Here is a 20,631-nt window from a genome sequence, read left to right as displayed (position 1 = left end):
TAGTACATTTTGATTCTTATATATTGTTATATTTTTCAATGTATGGAGTCTTTGATTTTGCTTCTACAGTATTAGATGCAACATAATTACACTGTAAGCTCTTAAAGAAAAGAACACAAAAAGGTGTTGTTGTTTTTTTTGCCTATATTGAATCACCTGACATGTTTCTTATTTTGTCATTTAGATCTGATCAGTGATTGTTTTTATCCTTAAGAATCAGGAAAAAGATACATGTTGGCTATCAGAGGATGTTCGTGAGGTGCTTTCCATGTCTGGTTCATTTTTACAAATCAATTGAATTCTTAGCCATCGAATATGAATTACAACAGACTACAACCCCAACCCCTCCTTCGGCTACCTTCATGTTAACGTCAGCCACCGTATCCACATACAGTCATTGTGTTTGCTGCATTACTGTTGCGCAATTTGAAAAGCTGCTTTTCTTTGTTTTGTCAGTCTGCTTCAACTAACCATTTGGCATGTATACTCAAGCTATTCAGCGCCGAGATGATGAAATATTTGATGCATTAATGGTGTAATAACAATTTTGAAAACAGCCAAGGCAGCATAATGCATCTAAAATCATTTAAGGAGTTTGTTGGCAGACAAAGGTGGCTTTGCAGAAAGTAAATGAAACTAAATTACATGAAAAAAACATCCGAAGGTGGTGACTTTGGGGAAAACTGCTTGCTGCTCATACTATCTGCTCAATCTTCATTATCCCAGTTTCTTTTGCAGGATGATACAAATCTAGCTCATATTTTTTGTAATGTACTGCAGGTGTACACATTTGTTACCAGCCAAGCCTAATCTTAAAGCACACAGAAGGTGAACCTCTACTGCCATCTATTGGAAGAATTTCATGTAATATTGTAGCTTTCGAACTCTCAGAGCTTGTCTCAATAATGAAAGGCATTGTGCTGATGTGAAATTATTTCAGACAGGGGGGGCTCACAGTCCTTGCAGTGTCCACGGTGGTTAGGCTATGTTAACTTTTGCTTCAAGAGTAAATATCAGAAGAGGTTGGATATAATGAAACATATTCATTCAGTTCCTTTAAAGGGTTTTATTTGCTTCACAAGTTTGATTTAATTCCAACATTACACACCAGTTACCTTTTAAAATAACGTACATTACGAGTTATGTATCTCCTCAAAATGAAAATATAAGTTTTTTTTACATCTAAACAACTGCAACATGTATAGTGAAACCTGCCTTCAGTGTTATTGATTAAAGCGTCACTAATGTGAGGTGACACTTTAGCTTAGCAGTGAGAAATCCCTATTTACATTGGATTTTCTACTGTGATAACATTACTTACACTGATAACACTTTAAACTCTCAAACAACATGATGCCTCAATTCAAATGAGGATTATTTTAAATATTTCAAAATATATTTCTGACATTAACTCGTCCACGTGTCCCTTACCCGCTCAAGACAGACTTGTCTGTATGTGAAAACCTTCATTACTAAAGTGTTATATACAATAAAGCTGTAGGGATGTTACATGTTCAAAGTGAGCTACACTTATGGTAAATTGGTTATGAAACAATGAGAGAACAAATTAAGAATGTAACTTGTGATCCAGTCGCCAGCAAGTGCTCAAAGGGAAATCTTGCAGTCCAAATGCATTTCATTCAGTTACTAACACAGTCATGGATTTCTGAGTCTCTTTCCCTTCCACCTGGAGGAAATTAATCTTTCTAGAAGGTTGCTCTACATGTGCTGGGAGTCCATGATGTCCAGATACTTGGAATCGATCATTCTGGGAAGCAAGCTGGTCCTGAGATTAAAAACACAACACAGACACATGTTATATTTACATGGAAGCAGCATCTCAATGTGATGAATCTTTCAAGAAGAGATACGAGCATCCATTCTGACAAGTTTTGATCAACCGTAATATGAAATTAGCAATTACATAGTCAGTGTAAATGAATGAGAATGTAATGCAACACCTCAGTGGAACAAAAGGTTTTTTCACTTACTCATTAAATAAGAACCTCCAACAAAGAGACACATTTTTTTAAAACCCAATTCAGCACAATCAAAGATAGCCTTAGTCTAAAATGTGCTCCAATAACATTTCTACATTTTTCGATTCATAGCAATCTGACCAGACCCTCCTGACTGATAAATGAATAATTCTTTCAAACACAGTTTGTAACACAGGCTTTCTATTAAAACTTTCTCCAGGATTTTAGACTTTACAAAATGCAGTTTTCCCTCTGAGTAGCAGCATCTTTCATTGGTAAACTCATCTACCTGTGTAAAATTAGTGGTATGCCCCTTTAAAAGCAGCACAGGTCTGCTGAGTGACCTATGTTTTTTGGTCTGCAGGTTTCCGTGGTCGCACTCTGCCCTCTGTTGGCCCGGGTTATCTCACCTGACTGGAACCAGCAGGATCATCAGAAGGGGGAAGACCATCTTCATGTAGGGCAGAGGATACATCCCGAACGCACAGAGGATGATCAGCTGGATCATCTGCACCCCTGTGAAGAAGTGGACCTTCCTCTGAGGCACACGGCGAATGTAGTGGCTGGGAGGATAGGAGGTCTGGATAGAGAAAGGTGAGTATGAGACGTTTTTAAAAGTCTGTTTTCAGTGAAGTACTTCATATTTTGTTTTGAATATAGTAAAAGGAGATTGATTATAATACCCAGTGCTTCTCTAAAGTCAAGTTTTGAATGTAAAAGCACACCTGTTTTTACAGCATAAATTACCAATCAAGAGGAAAATATATACCAGTTTCCCCTGTACGCTTGTAAATGTTTCTATTTGCTGAAATTAAATTCAGATTTTTTTTTCCCGCAGTGTTTTGCTGCCACCATTGCAAAACATTTTACCAAACCTGTACTGTTGTTCACCAACTCAATGTGCATGTAAACCTAAAACAAGTTCAAGAAGAAACTCAGTACATTTGCTTGTCATGGTGGCAGCAAAGTTGCCTTAAATTTTGGTTCTGTGCCCACTTATTTATTTCAAACTACTGCTGGTTTTCATCCGAGGCTTCGACCATGTGAAATTTAACCAGTAAACAGGAAAATGAGACAAAGAGGTGAAAACAGGCTTACTGATCATTAGCAAACAGGCCAACCAATCAAACCCCAGTCTTCTTATGTTGTTCCCTCTCACCTGCTCCTTCAGCAGCAGGGCCATGCGATCCGCCATCTGATTCCCATCAAGCGAAGTGGCTGCGATGTAGAGGAAGAGGCCGTAGAGGACAGGCTTGGGGATCCACTGCAGAGGAATGGGCAGCAAGAACACAGACAGGCCGATCAGGATGTTGGCCGTCAATGAGGTCAGACGTGTCTCCTTCACACTGACGATACTATGGGGAGAAAAGACAGAGAAAAGTAAGTGTGTCTTATCTGGCTACAGAACAGAACATGTAAAGAAATGTGTTCCCTTTTGGCTTGTGACACTAAAATGATGCAATCGTGGGTAAGCAGACCAAAGAGCGATTTTTTTTTTAATTATTATTTGAAGGATTTCTGTGGTCCCTAAACAGGTGAAAATATCCAATAATTCAGAAGAAGTAAAACTTTGTGTTAGAGAATATACAACTGTCATCTTCTAAAAAAAAAAATGCCCCAAATATCTTTCATGCAGCAGCTTATTACAACTCACAGCTACATTTTAGGGTTTAGCGACCTCTAGCAGGCATGTAGATAACGACAATATGGCATCCCGGAGAAGTGACATAGTTCAGGTAATGTCTATATAATATGAGTTTTTCTTTGTTTTGAGGAGGTGGGTTGGGTGAATGCTCCGATATAGCAGTGGAGATCGCTGTATGCGACCAGATTCGTGGTTGAAAACAAGAAGGTTTGTCACAAGACCTCCAAATTGAGGATTAAAAGGATTTAGACAAACTGGATGTCTTTCAGAGCACCGCCTGGTTTTTGCCCTCGCTTTAACTTCACTCACGTTGTGTAGAGGTGTCCGTTCTCTACGTGCTGTTCTACTTTGGCGAGCTGACGGGCGTGCAGGGAGGAATGTGGGAAGGCAGCGTGCATCCATGGCAACCCAAGACAGGACATGAGGATGTTGATGAAGCCAGTCAGCATTAAGTCCCAGTGGAACGCGGTGCCTTTTAGCAACCTGGCACACACACGAGTTTCAAGTGGTTTGTCAGTGAAGGAGCAACAGTATTCACTGCTGCAAATATGTTACAAGACCAGTTCTGGTCAATTTGTAGTCACCACTTGTTGTTCAAGCAGAAAATATTGGTCTTACTTGTGTTCTGGTACATGTGTGAGTGAGATGACGATGTTCTGGTCGATAAAAATGAGCAAAGCGAGCAGAAAACCCAGTCCGACTGCACTCAGTGCATTCAATCCTGTCAGCTTCTCAAATGGAGGGAACTTGAAGATCGGACCATCGTGGACACTGAATATAGGAACTGACAGGGGCAAAGGATTTATAGAAAACACATTAAACACAGTTGAAGGGTTTAAAAAAAAAAAAAAAAAAAAAAAAAATTCTGCGAGTAAGGTTTGTTTTAAAGCCAACATTTAAATTCTTTGTTCCTGGCACACATATCAAAACCCACACTGGGTTGAAAGTTCACTGAAAACAAATATTTTCCTTTCCTTCCCCTCCAACAGAAGATTTAGCCTTTGAACAGTGTTTTATATGCCAGGGTTGTGACTTTAAGTCTCAAGGGTCCTCTGCTTTCAGTTGTTTCATTTGAGAGAGCTGTACTCACGCTTTATGTCAAGGAAAAGGTAAGAGCCAATGTAGGAGAATATCACCACAGAGATAGGCAAAGCACAGTCAGACACCACCTCTCTGATTCTGTCATTCAGATATGGGCTGTGGGGGAAAGAAGAAATACATATTTCAACATTTTGCAACTCTAATGTAATAAATTCTACATGTGTTTCACAGCAGTATTTACTGTAGTTACTCTTTCAGTTTGAGAGAACCTTCATGTCAAGTCCTGAAAGTTTGCCACTGAAGGGAAAGAACAATGCCATCCCAGGAGTCACACATGGAAATGCGTGATGGCAGAGTCACATTTATCTACCACATGTATTACATTATTATTGCTGAAGGGTGAAATTCACTGGATGATTTGTAATCTTCTGCCTGACTCCTGGGATGTGACGTTTTTCTTCCATCTTTATTCATGTTCCCGTACAAGTTATCTGAGCCCATATGCAGCTTCTACAAGCAGGGGTGGGAAATAACTACATTTATTGTAAAGTTTACATGTGCTACATCACACTTAAACTTAGTGGTGGGAAAATAAGTAAAGGACAACTCCAAAGATGAGCCCAAAAAGAAGCAAAGCTATGCAATATAATGAAACAAATTTGATCAAATGATTCAGACCGCCAAAACATGAACCAATAACTGAACAATCGGTACCTCTTCTTGATGAGATAGAGGGCATAACCCAGCCACAAAGTCCCCAACATGAGCAGCAGACAGAGGATGGGCCTTTCTCTTGTGCATATCACCAAAGACTCAGGCAGGAAGATTGTGTCATTATGATGCTCTGACGTGTTTGCTATCTGGTTCTTTGCCTTCTCTAGAATCTCATTAATCTGCTGAAGCACCAGCGTGCTGTTTGTGGTCACCAGCGTGGGCCCGTGGTAGAAGTGGTCAAAAACTGTAGAGTGTGGAGGAAAGAGGGAAGAAGACAGGGATGACACGGAGGACAAACTAGAGGACAAAGCAGGACTATTTAAATTCTTCTTTTCTAAAAAGTGACACATTGAACAAAATATACTTGTCAAGTGTTGAGAGGAAAGACAAGGTTCAGTTTAGATCTTGATGACCATCATTAAAAGCCGATGTGGAGAATGTGAAATAACAAATACCTTTAAAAGGGTATCGTTTTACAATGTATCAACTTGTTCATATAATTTATTTTTATGTTGTGATTCTCAGTATATTTAGCCTGTTCTCTTTCCCAGGGCATCGAATACTGCAGCTTTGTCAATGTTGTTGGTATCAGAGAGGCACATGCAAGGTGCCCTTGGGCATCAGTATCGTGACCATCCGGGCCGAAGAAGGAGGTCATGTGACAGACTCGAAATAACTATAACGTTTTTTGTAGAAAAGAGGTCAGGGATGGTTTGATGGAACAAAATGGGACTTGTGAGACCAGTATTAAATTCTGAGAAAGCAAAAGTCAATGTAAATTTTGCAATGTATTTAACTTACGTTGCATATGTAAAGCAAGTAGCATCATGCTACATTACCCGATGCTACTTTACTTCACTTTACTTTAGCAACTTGTGCAATCTCTGAGACACCAGCAAGCTGTGACAAAACAGGAGTATTTGATGCCCTGAAATGTGAACGGGTTGTATATCTCCAAACATTCAAGCATTTCGAAGTTTAGTGTAGTTTGCAGAAAACAGCAACAGTCTGAAGCTTAGAGAAAAGAAGAGATCTCTAAACAATCCACCATATGTTAATCTATTTATTTCCCGACTTGTGAAAAAAGTAGAAACAGAAACATTGTGAAAGACCACATTATGTTAATATCCCTTCTATTTTCTCACCGCACATATGCAGACTTATTTGATTTTATGCTTGCCTTTCCTCTAAACACTCCATTATGGTTATGTCTATTTGCTGGGTTACGTCAACTCGAACAAAACTATTCACAACATGTTTAATGTAGTCTGACCTTGGCTTTACTCACTTTTGACGGTGCCTTTCACCGCATCCCCGACAAATGCTATGGAGATGAACAGTGCAATTACTTCTTCTGTTGAGCTGGGAGATAAGGGGAGAAAAAAGAAGCCCAGCATGATCCTTCATATTTTATCAAAACTGTGTTGTTTTATGCACCCACAGACATAACAGTCCATTCAAGGCAAAATAGTTGCCCAGATAGTGTGAATGTACAATTAATGATTATGGCTGAAAAATGGAAGTCATAACAGATGTGCCTTTTCTTATCAGTAATTTCAATTCAGTGTGTGGCCGTATGGCTCAGAGTTCAGTTACATGTATGGGCTTTCTGTCTGTGATATGTAATTGAAACAAATGTTGTGCGAGAGTCCTGTTGTGTATTCACCGTTTAAAGAGTTTCATCAGCAGGCTGACATTGAATAAGCTCCCGAGGATGAGGAAAAAACTGTTCCACAATCCGATGCAGGCATAGAAAGCGTCAAAGTCAAGGTCGTAGTCATCACAGATACCCCTGATAACTATAAAATATGCATGAGACACACACACACAGACATAAACTCATAAATATTGTTAATTTTTACAACCATTTTACTGTTTAACAGCTTTGAAAACATGCTGATAATGAGTTGTTGGGGAACATTTTCCCTTTTTAAGTGTTAATTTCCAGTCCTGTTTACTGCAATTAGCTAATATCCATTTGACGATGAGCGTGTATAATGTATAATGTATAATGGGGTTCATCAAAACTTTTTTTTTTTTGCTGTAAACAGCTGCCTGTGTTGGCTGGAGATGGTTTTGAAAAGAACAATGAGACTGAAGCATTCAGTACATGATGTAAAAACAAAAACCCAAACTAAAAGTTGCTGAGAAGCTTCACGAAGTTGCAGAGTTACTGTAGGTCATACGTTTCTGTGTGGTCGGTGTTTGAAAGCAACGACACTTTCGAACCAAAGTAGCTGGTAAACATCAGTTTTATTATGTCACCTATCAGGCTGTCTTCATTTCTTTGTTTGATGCTACCTTACAGTATGTTGTGGGTCAGGTTTGAATCGGGCTGCATTTGCTGCATGTAATGTAGTTATCGTCTGTGTTACATTACATTACATTACATTTCATTTAGCTGATGTTTTTATCCAAAGCGACTTGCAATAAGTGCATGAGGGTACAAAACCCAGAACAACAGGAATCAAGAAAATACAATTTCTTCAAGAAAGCCAAACTACAAAGTTCTGTCAGTAAGTGCCATTTTAAGTACTACTAAAGTTCTACTGTTCAAGGTAAAGTCGGAAGAGGTGTGTTTTTAGTTTGCGGCGGAAGATGTACAGAGTTTCCGCTGTCCTGATGTCGGTGGGGAGCTCATTCTACCATTTAGGAGCCAGGACAGCAAACAGTCGTGATTTTTGTAGAGTGTTTAGCTCGCAGCGATGGAGCAACAAGCCGATTGGTGTTCTTTTGGCAACCAATCCACGTTAATGTAACCTTATCACCTTTTTAATAGAAAAATAAAATAGCACTTTTAAAAAAACATTGTTTTTGATTCATTTTTAAGTAGTAACACAGAATACAGACCGCTGATGAAAATGGCCAGTGGTGCAGTAGTCAGTGGAATAACGAGTGGTGAGCCTGCAAATAATGAGTAGATCACTCCTCCAATGCTCTGGCCAACGATAGTCTTCTGAACATCTGTCAACAGACAAAATCAACACAAAGTATAAAAGTGTTTCTGAAAGTTGTTTGACATCTACATTACACTGTTTATCTTTCCAGTGTACTTCATATGCTTGTCAGTTGAAATAGTCGTACAATAATATGGGATACTAAAACCTGCAATACACCAATCAGACCACTAGGATACCATGTCAGTGTCACGGCTTCCCCGCCTAAGCGTATAAAGTACACGCACGTGTAACCAGGATAAAGAAAGAGGTCATGTGATGACCTTATTTGACAAAGCCTAGGATAAAGTCACATGGATACTTTTAAGAAAATCTTTTCCTGACCCTAACCAAGTAATTTTGGCGCCTAACCCTAATGTGTTGTTGTTTTTTCCTTCGTGGTACCACATGGTTTCCATGCCCTGTCACAAAATGGGACACTGACACAGTACACTGTAGTGGACAGAAAGAAGCATTACTCTTGCTGTCATGACACCAGGTTGAGGATAGGATGTTCTGGATCAAGGCTGTAAAAATTAAGTCCATACCTATTTCTCCTCTTGTGCTTTCATCATTAAGTGAACCGAAGGCGATAGCAGGCAATAGAATGGCAATGTAGAGGAAAATGGCAGTGGTGGTGTACTTCAGCAGTGAGCGGTCCTTCCCAATTATACCTTCAAAAGATCATTAAAGATGTTACAAACTAAAGCAGGAACAAATCCACAAAATAGATTTTTACAAGATGTTGTTAATACCATCTGTGAAGTCTGAGGGGTACAGAGGTAGTCTACGACGGATGTCATCGTAAACACCTTTACCGGCTTTGAAGAAATCTCTGCACTGTGAAGAACAAGGAAGATAAAAGTCAGGGCCACAGAGGCTTCGATCAATGTTTATGTATTTAATCAGGGTGTCAATAGTAGATTACACTTCTTTTTGAAGTTTGCCAAAAAATTGCAATGTATCAGCCAAACTTTCGCTCATACACAAAAAGCTCCGTGATACAGTACATTCTGGTGCTGATGTAGTGCTCACACTGAGTTGATTGACTGTCGTTTATACCCCCGCAGAGCTAATGGAGATCTGAAGGTAACCTTACTTTAAAAAATACATCTGACTGTGACTTTTGTGAGCAAGAGAAGACAGAAAAAAAATTTATAAAGAGAAAATTCATTTGAAATACATAAATTTTCCCACATTAATGGATGTTTTGATTGGGAGTGATGAATATAAAAGCAAAGATACTGGCATATTTAAGCGTCCATCATTGTTTGTTTTTGTGTTAAACACTTTTGAAATTGCGGAACAGGTTAAAAAGGTTGGTTTGGCAGCAACAAACCAGCATTTAAGTGCTGTTTTGAGCGCAGTCAGGACATCAGGTGAAACCACAACCTGTTGTTAACTTTGGTCTTTTACAACCCAAATGCTTGCTTCCTCTCTCCGCAGCATTTGGATGTTCCCTCTTTACCAACCCCCTGCTGCGCACACACATTTCCTCTTAATTCAAAAACTGGACATAATGAAGTACTTTATCATTACATGGGGCTGCACACATTCTGCTGCCAGCTCCGTGGAAGACTTGGCAGCGTTTTCAGTCTGTTGCCCAGCTGCTTCTCATTCCTCAGGCCTGGCTAATAGAGTGTGGAAACAGGATACTCAGATAATCTGGCTCAACTACTTTACTTTACTGCACCACATCTTTATGTGCCTGGATAAAGTGGGAAAACATGAGGGTGGTCTCCACATCTGGAGAGACCGAACACTCAATCAAGAATGTAAATGTTGTTGTTTTTTTGTGTGTGCTTTGTTTCCATGTCGCTACATATTAGTTTTGACATTCAATTTCAGTCGTATCCTTATTCAACATACTGTACATAACAATGTAAGTCAAATGGCCACTTATTATTCCAGTAAATTCGGCACTGAGTAGAGCAAAGAACCGATGTGTCACTGTTTGTTTTGCATCTTGTTTGCTTGGATTTCACACCTGTAGTGATTTTCCTCTACGTGGATCTGAGTCGTCCACTTCCTCTACGACCGACTTTTCACTGACGATCGAGAGCTGTTGTCGCTGGAAGACCAGCTCCTGTTTGAACTCCTCCTGGGTCCTGGTCTCCAGAAGCCTCTGTCTGAATGAAATGTCAGAGAACATCGTGGCAAATGTTCGACCCAGTTCGATGGCCGTCTTGGTGCTTTTCTGGAAAACGTGACACAAAAGTGAAAAGAGAGGCTTAAAAGTTCTCTTCTGTTCAGTCGATTTAGATCATTTTAAAGTGATTATTTTAAGATTGATATCTAGTTGTTAATCATCTTTAGGTTCTCACAGATTTCAATAATTGTTGACATTTTTGTTAAGCATTACGGAAATATACCGCTAATGGTGAAAGAAGAGCAGGATTCAGAGGGTTACTTGAGTCCAACTCATTGTATTAATCATTGGTTCATACATTTTTTTGGTCTGTAAGATATCAGAAAAAAGAACAACAAGTTTCCAGGCACTATCATACTCCTGGTCAAAAATCTAATGATATTTAGTTTACTCTTATAGAAGGCTAAGAAAAACAGTGAATATTAACATTTGAGAGGCTGCAAGCTGTGAATAAAAGAAAAAGTAGCCGTCACACCCTGAATGGTTTCTGACAGAAGGTGAACTGTGGAAGCATAAAGCAACACAATAAACAGCCTGAAAATCTATAATGCTGTTTTTATAAGCTGCCTTTAAGCAAACACTTAATTGATTATCAGAATAGATTACTAATTATTTTCTGTGGATTGACTGATAACTGATTAAATCCATCTTAACTGATTGATGAGCTTAAACAATAAGCAATTGTACCGGCCAAGTAACCCAAATTTAACAGAAGAACTGAAAACTTACCGTTCTAGGTGGAGCGAGGATGAGGATGACGTAGCGAGCTTCGTGGCAGTTGACTCCCCAGTTTTGTGGCCTCTCCAGCCTCGCGATGCACACATGACGTCTCTGCAGGCTCCTCACACTGGAGCTGAATTAATAAAAAAATTACTTGTTTTGAATCTGTGACGCGTGAATGATTGATTGTGAAGCTTTCTGTATTGACAGGTGTAAATTAGTGTTCCACTTTCAAAGCACGAAATTCGCTTTCCAGCTTAAATATTTTTGTAAGTTGTCCCCGTGCAGTCAAATGAACTCTATGAAGTTGTATTTCAAGCAGATTTCCATCGTAAAGTTAGCGAGAGGCTTTAAGTGGAAACCCAAATAAGTCAAAATGACATTATTATTGCTGATGAACTCACAGAATACAAAGCCAAGATTGCTGGTAATGGATGCCAGTAGAAGTAGCTGTCACACCCTGAATGGTTTCTGACAGAAGGTGAACTGTGGAAACATAAAGCAACACAATGGACAGCCAGAAAATCTATAATGCTGTTTTTATAAGCTGCCTTTAAGCAAACACTTCATTGAGTGACTCACTGCTAATAAGTTTCGCTCACCGTTAATATCTTTCCCTCCTGCGTCTGTGAACATTGAGGTCATGACCTCGTCCACATCGCAGCTCCCGCGGCCGTCCTCTACCACGTGAGTTAACATCCGCCTCAGGACCTGGTCCAGAGTTGCAGCTTTCTCATCCAAAAGGATGTTCGCCTGGGCCAGGAAGCCGTCCAAGTCTCTGTGGGCACGCACTTCCTCCTGGAAGTTCATGGGCTTCACATACTGAGAGGAGCAAGAACAAAGGAAATTTGGTTTATTGATGCAAATTGGTGAAAAATGAATGCCTCCCCCTCTGATTTTGATGACTGTATATCCAGCTTAGTATCACGCCAAAGCGTGTAATACACCCATCTGTCCACTACAGCATGCTGTCCCAGCAAGTGACAACCAGCAGCGACGTCACCCATTGGTTTGTGACTGGCCATTATGGAGCCGGTCATGACCATATTTGGGCACACTGGGGGGAGCGAGCAGGGGATCTGACTTGATCTGATTAGAAACGCTGCGATTACTACATCCCACCCACCAACAGCTGTAATCTGACTGCACCACAGGCCTGTCAATTAAACAGGTACGCCCCCAAGAACATGGCTTTTTAAAGCTTATTTTCTAATTAATGATAGGATTATTTTCAGATGGACGGCATGAAAACTAAACAGAAGGAGTGACTTTATCAAGGAAAATCAAGATGAGACTGAGAATTTTCTGAGACTAGTTTAATGGGAGTCTTGGGAGCCAGATGCTTTTTGTAGCCAACCGCTCGTGCATCAGCCTCATTTTTTAGACCCGGAAGCTATGTCCACTTTATATACACAGTCTATGAGCCCCAGCAGACACATGATGCCAGGGAGACGTTCAGATCATGTCTACGTCTTTTGTACGTCTGATGGATGTCCAAGACGGACTCAATATTTGAACATCTGAGTAGGACCCACAGATGGGTTCAATTCCATTCTGTCTCCTCAGTGGACATTATTTGAACGTTAATCAAAAATGTTAAACTGATCTCTTTTGGAGGCGTCTGTGTTCAGCGGGGTGTGAGTGTCACATTTTGCCTTGACTAAGAAAAAGAATGGTTTTAGGTTTAGGAAAACAAAACCACGTGGGGAGGATTAGTAAGGTTCCCACGTGTCAGGGAATTTCAGGAAATTTAAAAAAAAAAAAACTATTTTCCTGACAGGGAAAGTCAGGGAATTTGATCATTTTTTGGCACCTTGTCCAATGACCCTCTTCAACCCCGGCTATAAGTGCGTGTACTTTGCATACCGAGGCATGGCAATGCATGAGACTGACACGGCATGTTCTAGTGCGCTGACGGATCTATTACACGTGATACTGGGCTGGTATATCAAAATGCAGCAAGTAAATCCACTCTCTACATTTCCTCCCAGCTCACTGCTAAGACTCTCAGATTTGGCACAGTTCTCAGTTAGTTTATAGTAATGTGGTGTGCATCACCACATATGAAAAAAATTATCTTTTTCTGGCTGTATATTCAGAGGTAAAAATGTAAAAGAAACTGTAAAAGGATGTTTTATTTGCCGTAATGATAACGACACAACACAGAGAGAGTGACTAGAAAAGCAAATCTTACTTTTCTTGTTGTGTTTAAAAGCCCATATTCAGGACCTTCAGGAGCTGCAACACAAGAAATATGAGAAAATGTACTTTCACACTGTCGCAGTCTTAAAATACAATATCTTTGCTTTGTATTTCCAAAGTTATCAGTGTCTTATTTTGTTATGATTCGCTGTATCCAGCTGTCAAACATTTCCTAATTGGAGAGGCTACAAATCTATCTCAGACAATTAAGTCCAAGAGTATGATACAATATGACAGCCCGCCACTGCAATGACCGCTCAATCTGTGTTGAATGATGGAGACATCTGTTCTATTTTACCTACAGTCAGAGCAAATCTGACCACAAATAAACCTGCCTAGGTAATACACACCTGAGACACTAATCTGGATGTCATAGATGTCGTTGTTAGCTGAATCCTGCCCACAATCCTCCTGCTCGTCATCCTGCAGCTCTGTGGATGAAACATAAATGTGCACAGTCGAGTATCAACCAAGTAAAAAAAAAAAAAAAAAAAAAAAAAAAAAGGAGAGGTATTTATGTCTGTATAAATTCATATTACAGCTCAGGGAATCACATAAAATAAGAGATAATAATACAGGTCATTACACCAGCTTCTGCTTTATTATGAGTCACACAGATAAAACTGTTCTTTGTATCGAGGTTAAGATGCTATGCTATCCACATTAACAGTGTCTCCAGTAAGGGACAATTTATTTTGCCCTCCCACCACTCTGCCATCTGTTGACAAGCACACAGTGAGAGGCAGAGAGGGAGAGAGAGAGAGACAATAAAAATCCCCCTTAAACCAGACATGCAGCAATATAACAACAGCAGCCCCTCGTAAATTCCTTCATTGTATAGAAGATAAATATGGCTTCTCAATTGCCAGTTTTATTGAGGAAGAAAGAAACGGCCTCAGAATTAGATAATTAACCCTTCATGAGCAAAGCTTTGAGCTATGATTATTCCCTCTTCCCATCATTGACTCAGAGATCATCTGCCTCGTTATTTACCCATTAATTAACCTCTCAACACACAGCGAAGGGACTGGCTGTGCTCACCAGCATGTGAAATGGGTCATCAGTGAGCAGCGAGAAGCATTGGCATTAGCATAAATAACTGATGCAATATATTTACGTGTTTCATGTGTATCATCTCCAGCGTCCTGAAGGAAGAAATAAGCCTGAATAATGTTTGGTATAATGCAGATAAAATTCTCCGCTGAGAAAAGCAATATCAGTGAATATGATGTGTGTTACTGCAGCTGTACGCACCCATCTCTTGGAAAACATATCCATTCTTAGACCTCCCAGTGGATGGAGTCTCTGTGGGAGTGAGAAAACAAATATTATCTTCAGAAAACTTCATGCTCAATTTCAAGTCAAAGTCTTTTATATTAAAAGTTTTTATTGTTGTTTTTATTGTTTGGCAAACGCACCGACAATCACTTTATGGAAAGGTTAGCATCATATGAAGCAGAATGAAAAGAATTCAGATTTTTAACAATAAAGAGTTTTGACTTTAAAATAGTATTACTTACTTTTATAATTCATATTTAGCCATATGAGAGCAGCACTACGCTTTACCACATGATAAAATGGATATGGCCAAACAAACCTTTTCTTATTGACACATTGAGCAGATTCATAGCAACATAATCGTTAATTTGGAGTAGGGACTTTGGCCACCTGGCCAATGTACAATAAATCCAATATTCACTTTCTTTAGTTCAGTTTTTGGTCACCAGCTTCTAAGATAAATATCTGGCTCTTCAATCCTCCACTATGTTCACCAGCTAGCCACTAACTTTGTCTATCTGTAATTCGGTGATGGCCAGTGCGAATCAGTGATTCCTAAACTATGGTACGTTGGCAAGACTCCACCTGCTGGAGCCTTCCTGAAAGGCCTAACAGTTGTGCTTCAACTGGCCTAAGTCCAAAACAATGTTCCAAGTCATTTAATTGTACTACACAAAACAGCTATAACATATACACAGCACATTACAATGATGTAAAACTTAGTTGTTAAAAAATATTTTAGAAATGTAATTTGTCTGTGCTTCGCCGTTAAACGTGACGTCACGTTTAAAATAGCATAACGCCAACGTTAGCTCGGCACATCAGGTTTGGACTTCTTAATCATTGTTTTTAAAATGCTTAAGTGGCAAATAGCTTTGTGTTGCTGTTATTCAGCCTTTCCGAGGCTATTGCATGGTTAAATCTGTGAATTTTATTTGAATGAATGAAAAAAAAAAAAATTTGGTATTTGCAGGGGAAAGTAGTACTTGGGAAAATGTGGTTTGGTACATCATTGGAAAAGTTTGGGAATATCTGGCATGTTTTTTTTGTTTTTACCTTTTTTATGCAAACAGATGATTTATTTATTTATACATATTGCTATTGTGTTAAGTTTTTAAGGTTCTTCCCTCTTTTTTAAGCAGCGTTCAACAGTATAAACTTACTCATGTTGACTATTTTACAGGCCTGCTCCAGTACATTTAGACTAAACATATATTTAAGTTTAAATCAATCATTTTTGTGAATTTCTTTTGCCTATGAACTTGTTTCTGAACTTCTAACTGTAGTCCGGTGTGACACCAAAACATCTTAAATATTAAGACTCTTTTGAGTGTGTTTTAATGGAGATGTTTGACACAGTTACCACCACATGGTGATAGTGTGGTATTAGTGTGTGAAACTGGACTGACAGTTAGACCCTGGGGCTGTCCTTCAGTGCAACAGTAGCTCTCACTTCAAGAATGACAAAAAAAAAGTCAGCATGGACCAGCAGGTTTCTAGACTGCAGAAAAATGTTCATCTTTTCAGCTGCTCTCACTGTACATGGTGGCATGAATTTTTATTTTGAATTAAAAGCCAGCTTATCACCCTTAACATTTTAGCTTGCTGAGTCATTACAGTCACAGTCAATTAGACCTTAAAGATATTTAAAATGATGTGACTCAGGAATGAAACAGGGAGTGGATGCCAGTTATGTAAATATTGAAGACCATAACAAAATGGCACGTGCTGAGAAACTGAAAGGAGATCCCTTCAATCTCACTTATAACAAAAATCTGATGCCAGCTGTGTCTGATGTTTGTGCAGGCAGTAATGTAGCCGTGAGACGCTGCTGCAGCCTGAAGCAGAGTTTGGTTCCAGGGGCTCTAGAGCAAGGCTACATCTCAAAGCAGATTAGACAGAACATTCCCAGGCCTCCTCCACTTCACAGGAGTCTGCACTGACAACAGGGTACCTCACAGCTTATGCAATGAACTGTCTGTATCACAGCTGGGAGAGTGGAGGATGATTGAGACCTTTAAAGTCTCATAAAGGTCAGGTTTATTGTAAATACTAACTGTATCATATCAGCAGTGTGATCAACAATAGAGACTGACTGCCACTGAACAGCACAATTTCTCATCTGTTCTAAAATTGAAATTGGTGTGAAGACATCAATGACATTTGTGCTCCACGAGGAAAAATGACAGGACAGTCTGTGTTGGAAGTATCACCTGTCTGTCTTCTCTACCAGTCACTGTACATTCAGTACAGACTGCTACAGTAAGAGCCATAATATTTTACGGTCTCTCTTTAAATCAGTGGGTTATGATGACTCATTCCTGTCGGTGTACTTTTGGCAGGTGAGATTACTTCCCCATGTTTACAGTCTGGTGTAAGTTCTGGTGTACAGAAGCGTAAGTTAAGCCTTGAGTTTTTCTATTAGGGGCTCTGCAGCCATGACATTGAAACTACTCCTAAAAACAGTCTCCTTTCTGACCCCGTCACCTTGTCCGTGAACTGTTTCAAAGCCAGTCTGTTCATCATAGACCTTTCCTCTAATTCCCTAATGAGGTTGACTTTTTGGGTTGTTAGTTAGATGTCTTGATAACTTTTAAAAGAATTACCATGAATTTTCGCATGCATGCCCTCTTTATGTTCCTTATGTCAGATATAGACATTTGCTTCACTATTAAACTGTGAAATGATAATAGTGAAACAAAATGTGATTTATAATTATCAATAAAAATAAGACCATGTGAACAATAAACTGCCAACTGTTGTGTTTTTACGCTGCATAAAACCTTATCTACAAATCTTATAAATCACAAGCAAATAATTGACGCACTATTTTCGCTCCATAGTAACTTCATGACTTTCCCATCAGCTTCAGTTTCGCTTTGTGTTTACTGCTAATTAGCCAATGTTAAGCATGTGAGCACAATAAACTACGATGTGAACTCGGTATCCATGTTTGCTTCTTTAAAAGCAGCATGTTAGCGTTGTTAACATGCTGATGTTAGCATTTATCTCAAAACAAGTCGCAGCCTTGCAGAGTGATGGTATGTCTTGTTTCGATGTCTGCTATCTGTGGGCAGATGATGTCCTTGAGCAGGAGGAAACGAAAGAATCCCTGTTGGGTCTCTAGAAACAAGTGCACCGAGCCACAAACCTGATAACTGTTCAAGGTCTAACTATCAAGGCAGAAGGGACATTAAGTTCAGAAAAGTAAGGGGTTACTGCAGCTTGCTTTTCAAATGTGGAGGTCACCAACTCAGTTTTGTTCTTTCCAGAATAGTTGTGCTATGCTACAATACATTTGACTCTTATACCTTGAACGGTGTGTACACTGTAAGTCAAAATGTACACATTCATAGGCTTTGTTATAAAGCAAATAACAGGAAGGAGGAACCACAGCTCATTCCACTTCAACACCTCAAAGGCTGAGAATAAGGATAAGCTAATGTTTGTTTATCCAGCACAGTCAATATGACTACTGGACCAACAGTAATCACACAGGTTATAGCCAAAGCATACACCTTAAGGCTATTTTTTTTTCCCTCTCATTTAGACATCAAGTGACATCAAGGGAAACAGACATTTTTCAAAGACCCAATTATTGTTAATAACTTTCACGTTGTGGTGAATTAAACAAAACCTGAAACCTTGTAAATTATAATCCAAAATAAAGTAACAAACGGTGGGGATATTGTCAGCTTCAATACCGTTTCCTAAAAAAGAGTGGAAAAGCCTGACATTTGGCAGATTAAAATAGTGGACATTTTTGTACCAGATAATCCAGATTAATTCTTAATCCTTGACCTGAACAAATATAAATAGGATTGTTTAAAACCATTAACCAAACAGAAACTAATTGTGTACTGCGATTTAATACTTCTTTTCATTATTGTTTAATCTGATGATTATCTTCCCGGTAAATTATCTAATTAACAGTCTGTGAAATGTCATTAAATAGTGAAAAAATTACTAACATGTTTACATTTTTAAAGCACTCGACCAATACTTCAAGCCTTAAAACATACTCAGAGGAGAAGTTCTAGGTGACCCAGTTTTCAATTTACTATCAAATGACAAACAAAAGCAGCAAATCCTTGTGTTTGAGAAGCTGCGGCCTTGCCTGGAAACAATATTTACTGATTATCAAACTGTCTCTAATTAATTTTAGGTTGAATTGCTTCAGCTCTGGTGTGTTAGATATCCTGTGTTTGATGCACTGCTAACAGGATGCTATAGTAGCATAAAGGTGGAGACTTTCCCACTCAATACAACAAAAGAAAAAGTTAAATCAAACCAATATTTTTAGATCAGTTTAATGTGCTTTTCTGAAATGAATCCTTTACCTTGGTGGTGCTCTAAGAGGGTTAAATCAGAGAGTAGAAATGTGTTGCAGGTCCGTTGTTAAAACCCGTCATGACAGACAAGTGTACCATTTATTGTCTTATTGTAAATATTGACCTCTATGATTTGCCTTGCTTTTTTTTTTTTTTAAGCTCTCTTGGCAATGAAAGCATCTTTCTCTTATCCTGTGGTTTTAATATTAACCAATAAAAACATTTAAAAAAAAATTAACAAGCACCCAAAGAAGAAACAAATAAAAATAAATAAAAATAATTTCACCTCTGAAGATGACCGTATGCTATAAACACACTTTTGTTTTTTTTTAGCAACTTTATAAATCCTATCAGCACACACATAAACACATACACACATGTGCTATAAACAGACTTTCTCCACGTGTTTGACACAGTTGGCTCGGGTTGCACCATGAAAGACCTTCTCACCCCACTTCACCGCTGTAAAACTTACCAGATGGCACAAAATGGAGGACTTTTTTGTCTTCCATGATCTCCAGGTTTTTTTTTAGATAAAACACTTTCCAAAGGTCAACCCATCATCTTTTTCTCTGCTCCGTTCCCCTGCACTCAGTGATACTTCCTCAATATCCTTCATACACAGACCCATACACACTCATACTGAGGTAAAATCACCTCCTCCAGGAGCACATGGGGTTGGGGGAGGAAGCGGAGGAGGGCAGGAAGAGAAGGCACGAGGGTGAGACGGGTGTTTATTTCTGCTGGGTCCTTGTGCCTATGAACTGGAGTATACTTTTAGTCACTTAAAGTAAGTAAGGTATTTGGGTTTTATATGAACATTTTTGGTTTACTTTTTATTTTCACTTCCCTTCAAAAATTATTTTCTGATATAAGCCAAACAGTTGTTAATACTAAACCCCCTGAGATCAATTTCAAGAAATATTTTAGTTTTTGTTTTAGACCGTTTTTAATGGTTTGTTTTTGGTCTGTGTAGTAAGTGTGTTGCTTAACATTAACTGTGCATGTCCATCTTTATTTTAGTAATTCATCTTCCTTTTGTCAAATTTGTATTACTTCTTTGAATATATTTTGATAACCCAAATCTATTCAGTTCATTCTTGAGTCCAAGTGACTGTTTTGTGCCAAATTTGAAAAAGATCCTTACAGGAATTTCTGAGATATCACATCTACAAGAATGGGACATGAGGTCACAGTCATCTTGACCTTGGACCACCAAATCTAATCACTTTATTGGTCAGGCCAAATTAACATATGTGCCAAATTTCAAGATATTCCCTCAAGGCATTCCTGAGATATTACTTTCACAAGAATTGAATGGACCGATAGGAAGGACGAGAAAGCCCAGTGGCCTTGACCTTTGACCTTTGATCACCAAAATCTGTTCAAAGTTCATCAATTAAAAAACATCAGTGATTAGATCAATTATGTGTTGTTCATGATCATTGGATAATATGTAGGCTGCAAATCTTCTTACCATAACACGAAGCAGTCTGTTGTTATGCATCATATTAATATTTACAATACGACTCTTGATTTAGAGTTACACAGTAACTATTCAGCCATTCTTTATCAAAAAGTGACTTCATTATTTGTTCCTCAATAATTCACTCTTTCCTCATTCATCTGCCTTTCT

General features: G+C 38.9%; 1 protein-coding gene across 1 annotated transcript; it reads right to left on the bottom strand.

Moving 5' to 3' along the window:
- Positions 1–1,061: 1,061 nt before the first annotated feature.
- On the bottom strand, positions 1,062–19,594 carry LOC138618435 (solute carrier family 4 member 11-like). The gene is made up of 20 exons (XM_069694151.1): positions 19,471–19,594; positions 14,641–14,691; positions 13,737–13,817; positions 13,379–13,422; positions 11,787–12,006; positions 11,589–11,670; positions 11,194–11,317; positions 10,303–10,512; positions 9,071–9,155; positions 8,864–8,989; positions 8,230–8,343; positions 7,046–7,178; positions 6,668–6,741; positions 5,380–5,623; positions 4,715–4,821; positions 4,243–4,408; positions 3,934–4,107; positions 3,139–3,334; positions 2,390–2,559; positions 1,062–1,786 (listed from the first exon to the last, which is right to left on the bottom strand). Exons 1-20 carry the CDS (start codon positions 19,505–19,507, stop codon positions 1,720–1,722), a joined length of 2,505 nt encoding a protein of 834 aa, XP_069550252.1. The 5' UTR covers positions 19,508–19,594; the 3' UTR covers positions 1,062–1,719.
- Positions 19,595–20,631: the final 1,037 nt, after the last annotated feature.

Source organism: Brachyistius frenatus, unplaced genomic scaffold (genome assembly GCF_029030835.1).
Source record: "Brachyistius frenatus isolate BFR_SWC_R1_liver_20210118 unplaced genomic scaffold, ASM2903083v1 Contig_17, whole genome shotgun sequence".
Classification (NCBI taxonomy): Eukaryota; Metazoa; Chordata; class Actinopteri; family Embiotocidae; genus Brachyistius; species Brachyistius frenatus.
The sequence above is the reverse complement of the archived record's forward strand: the minus strand, read 5'-3'. Positions and strand labels throughout refer to the sequence as shown.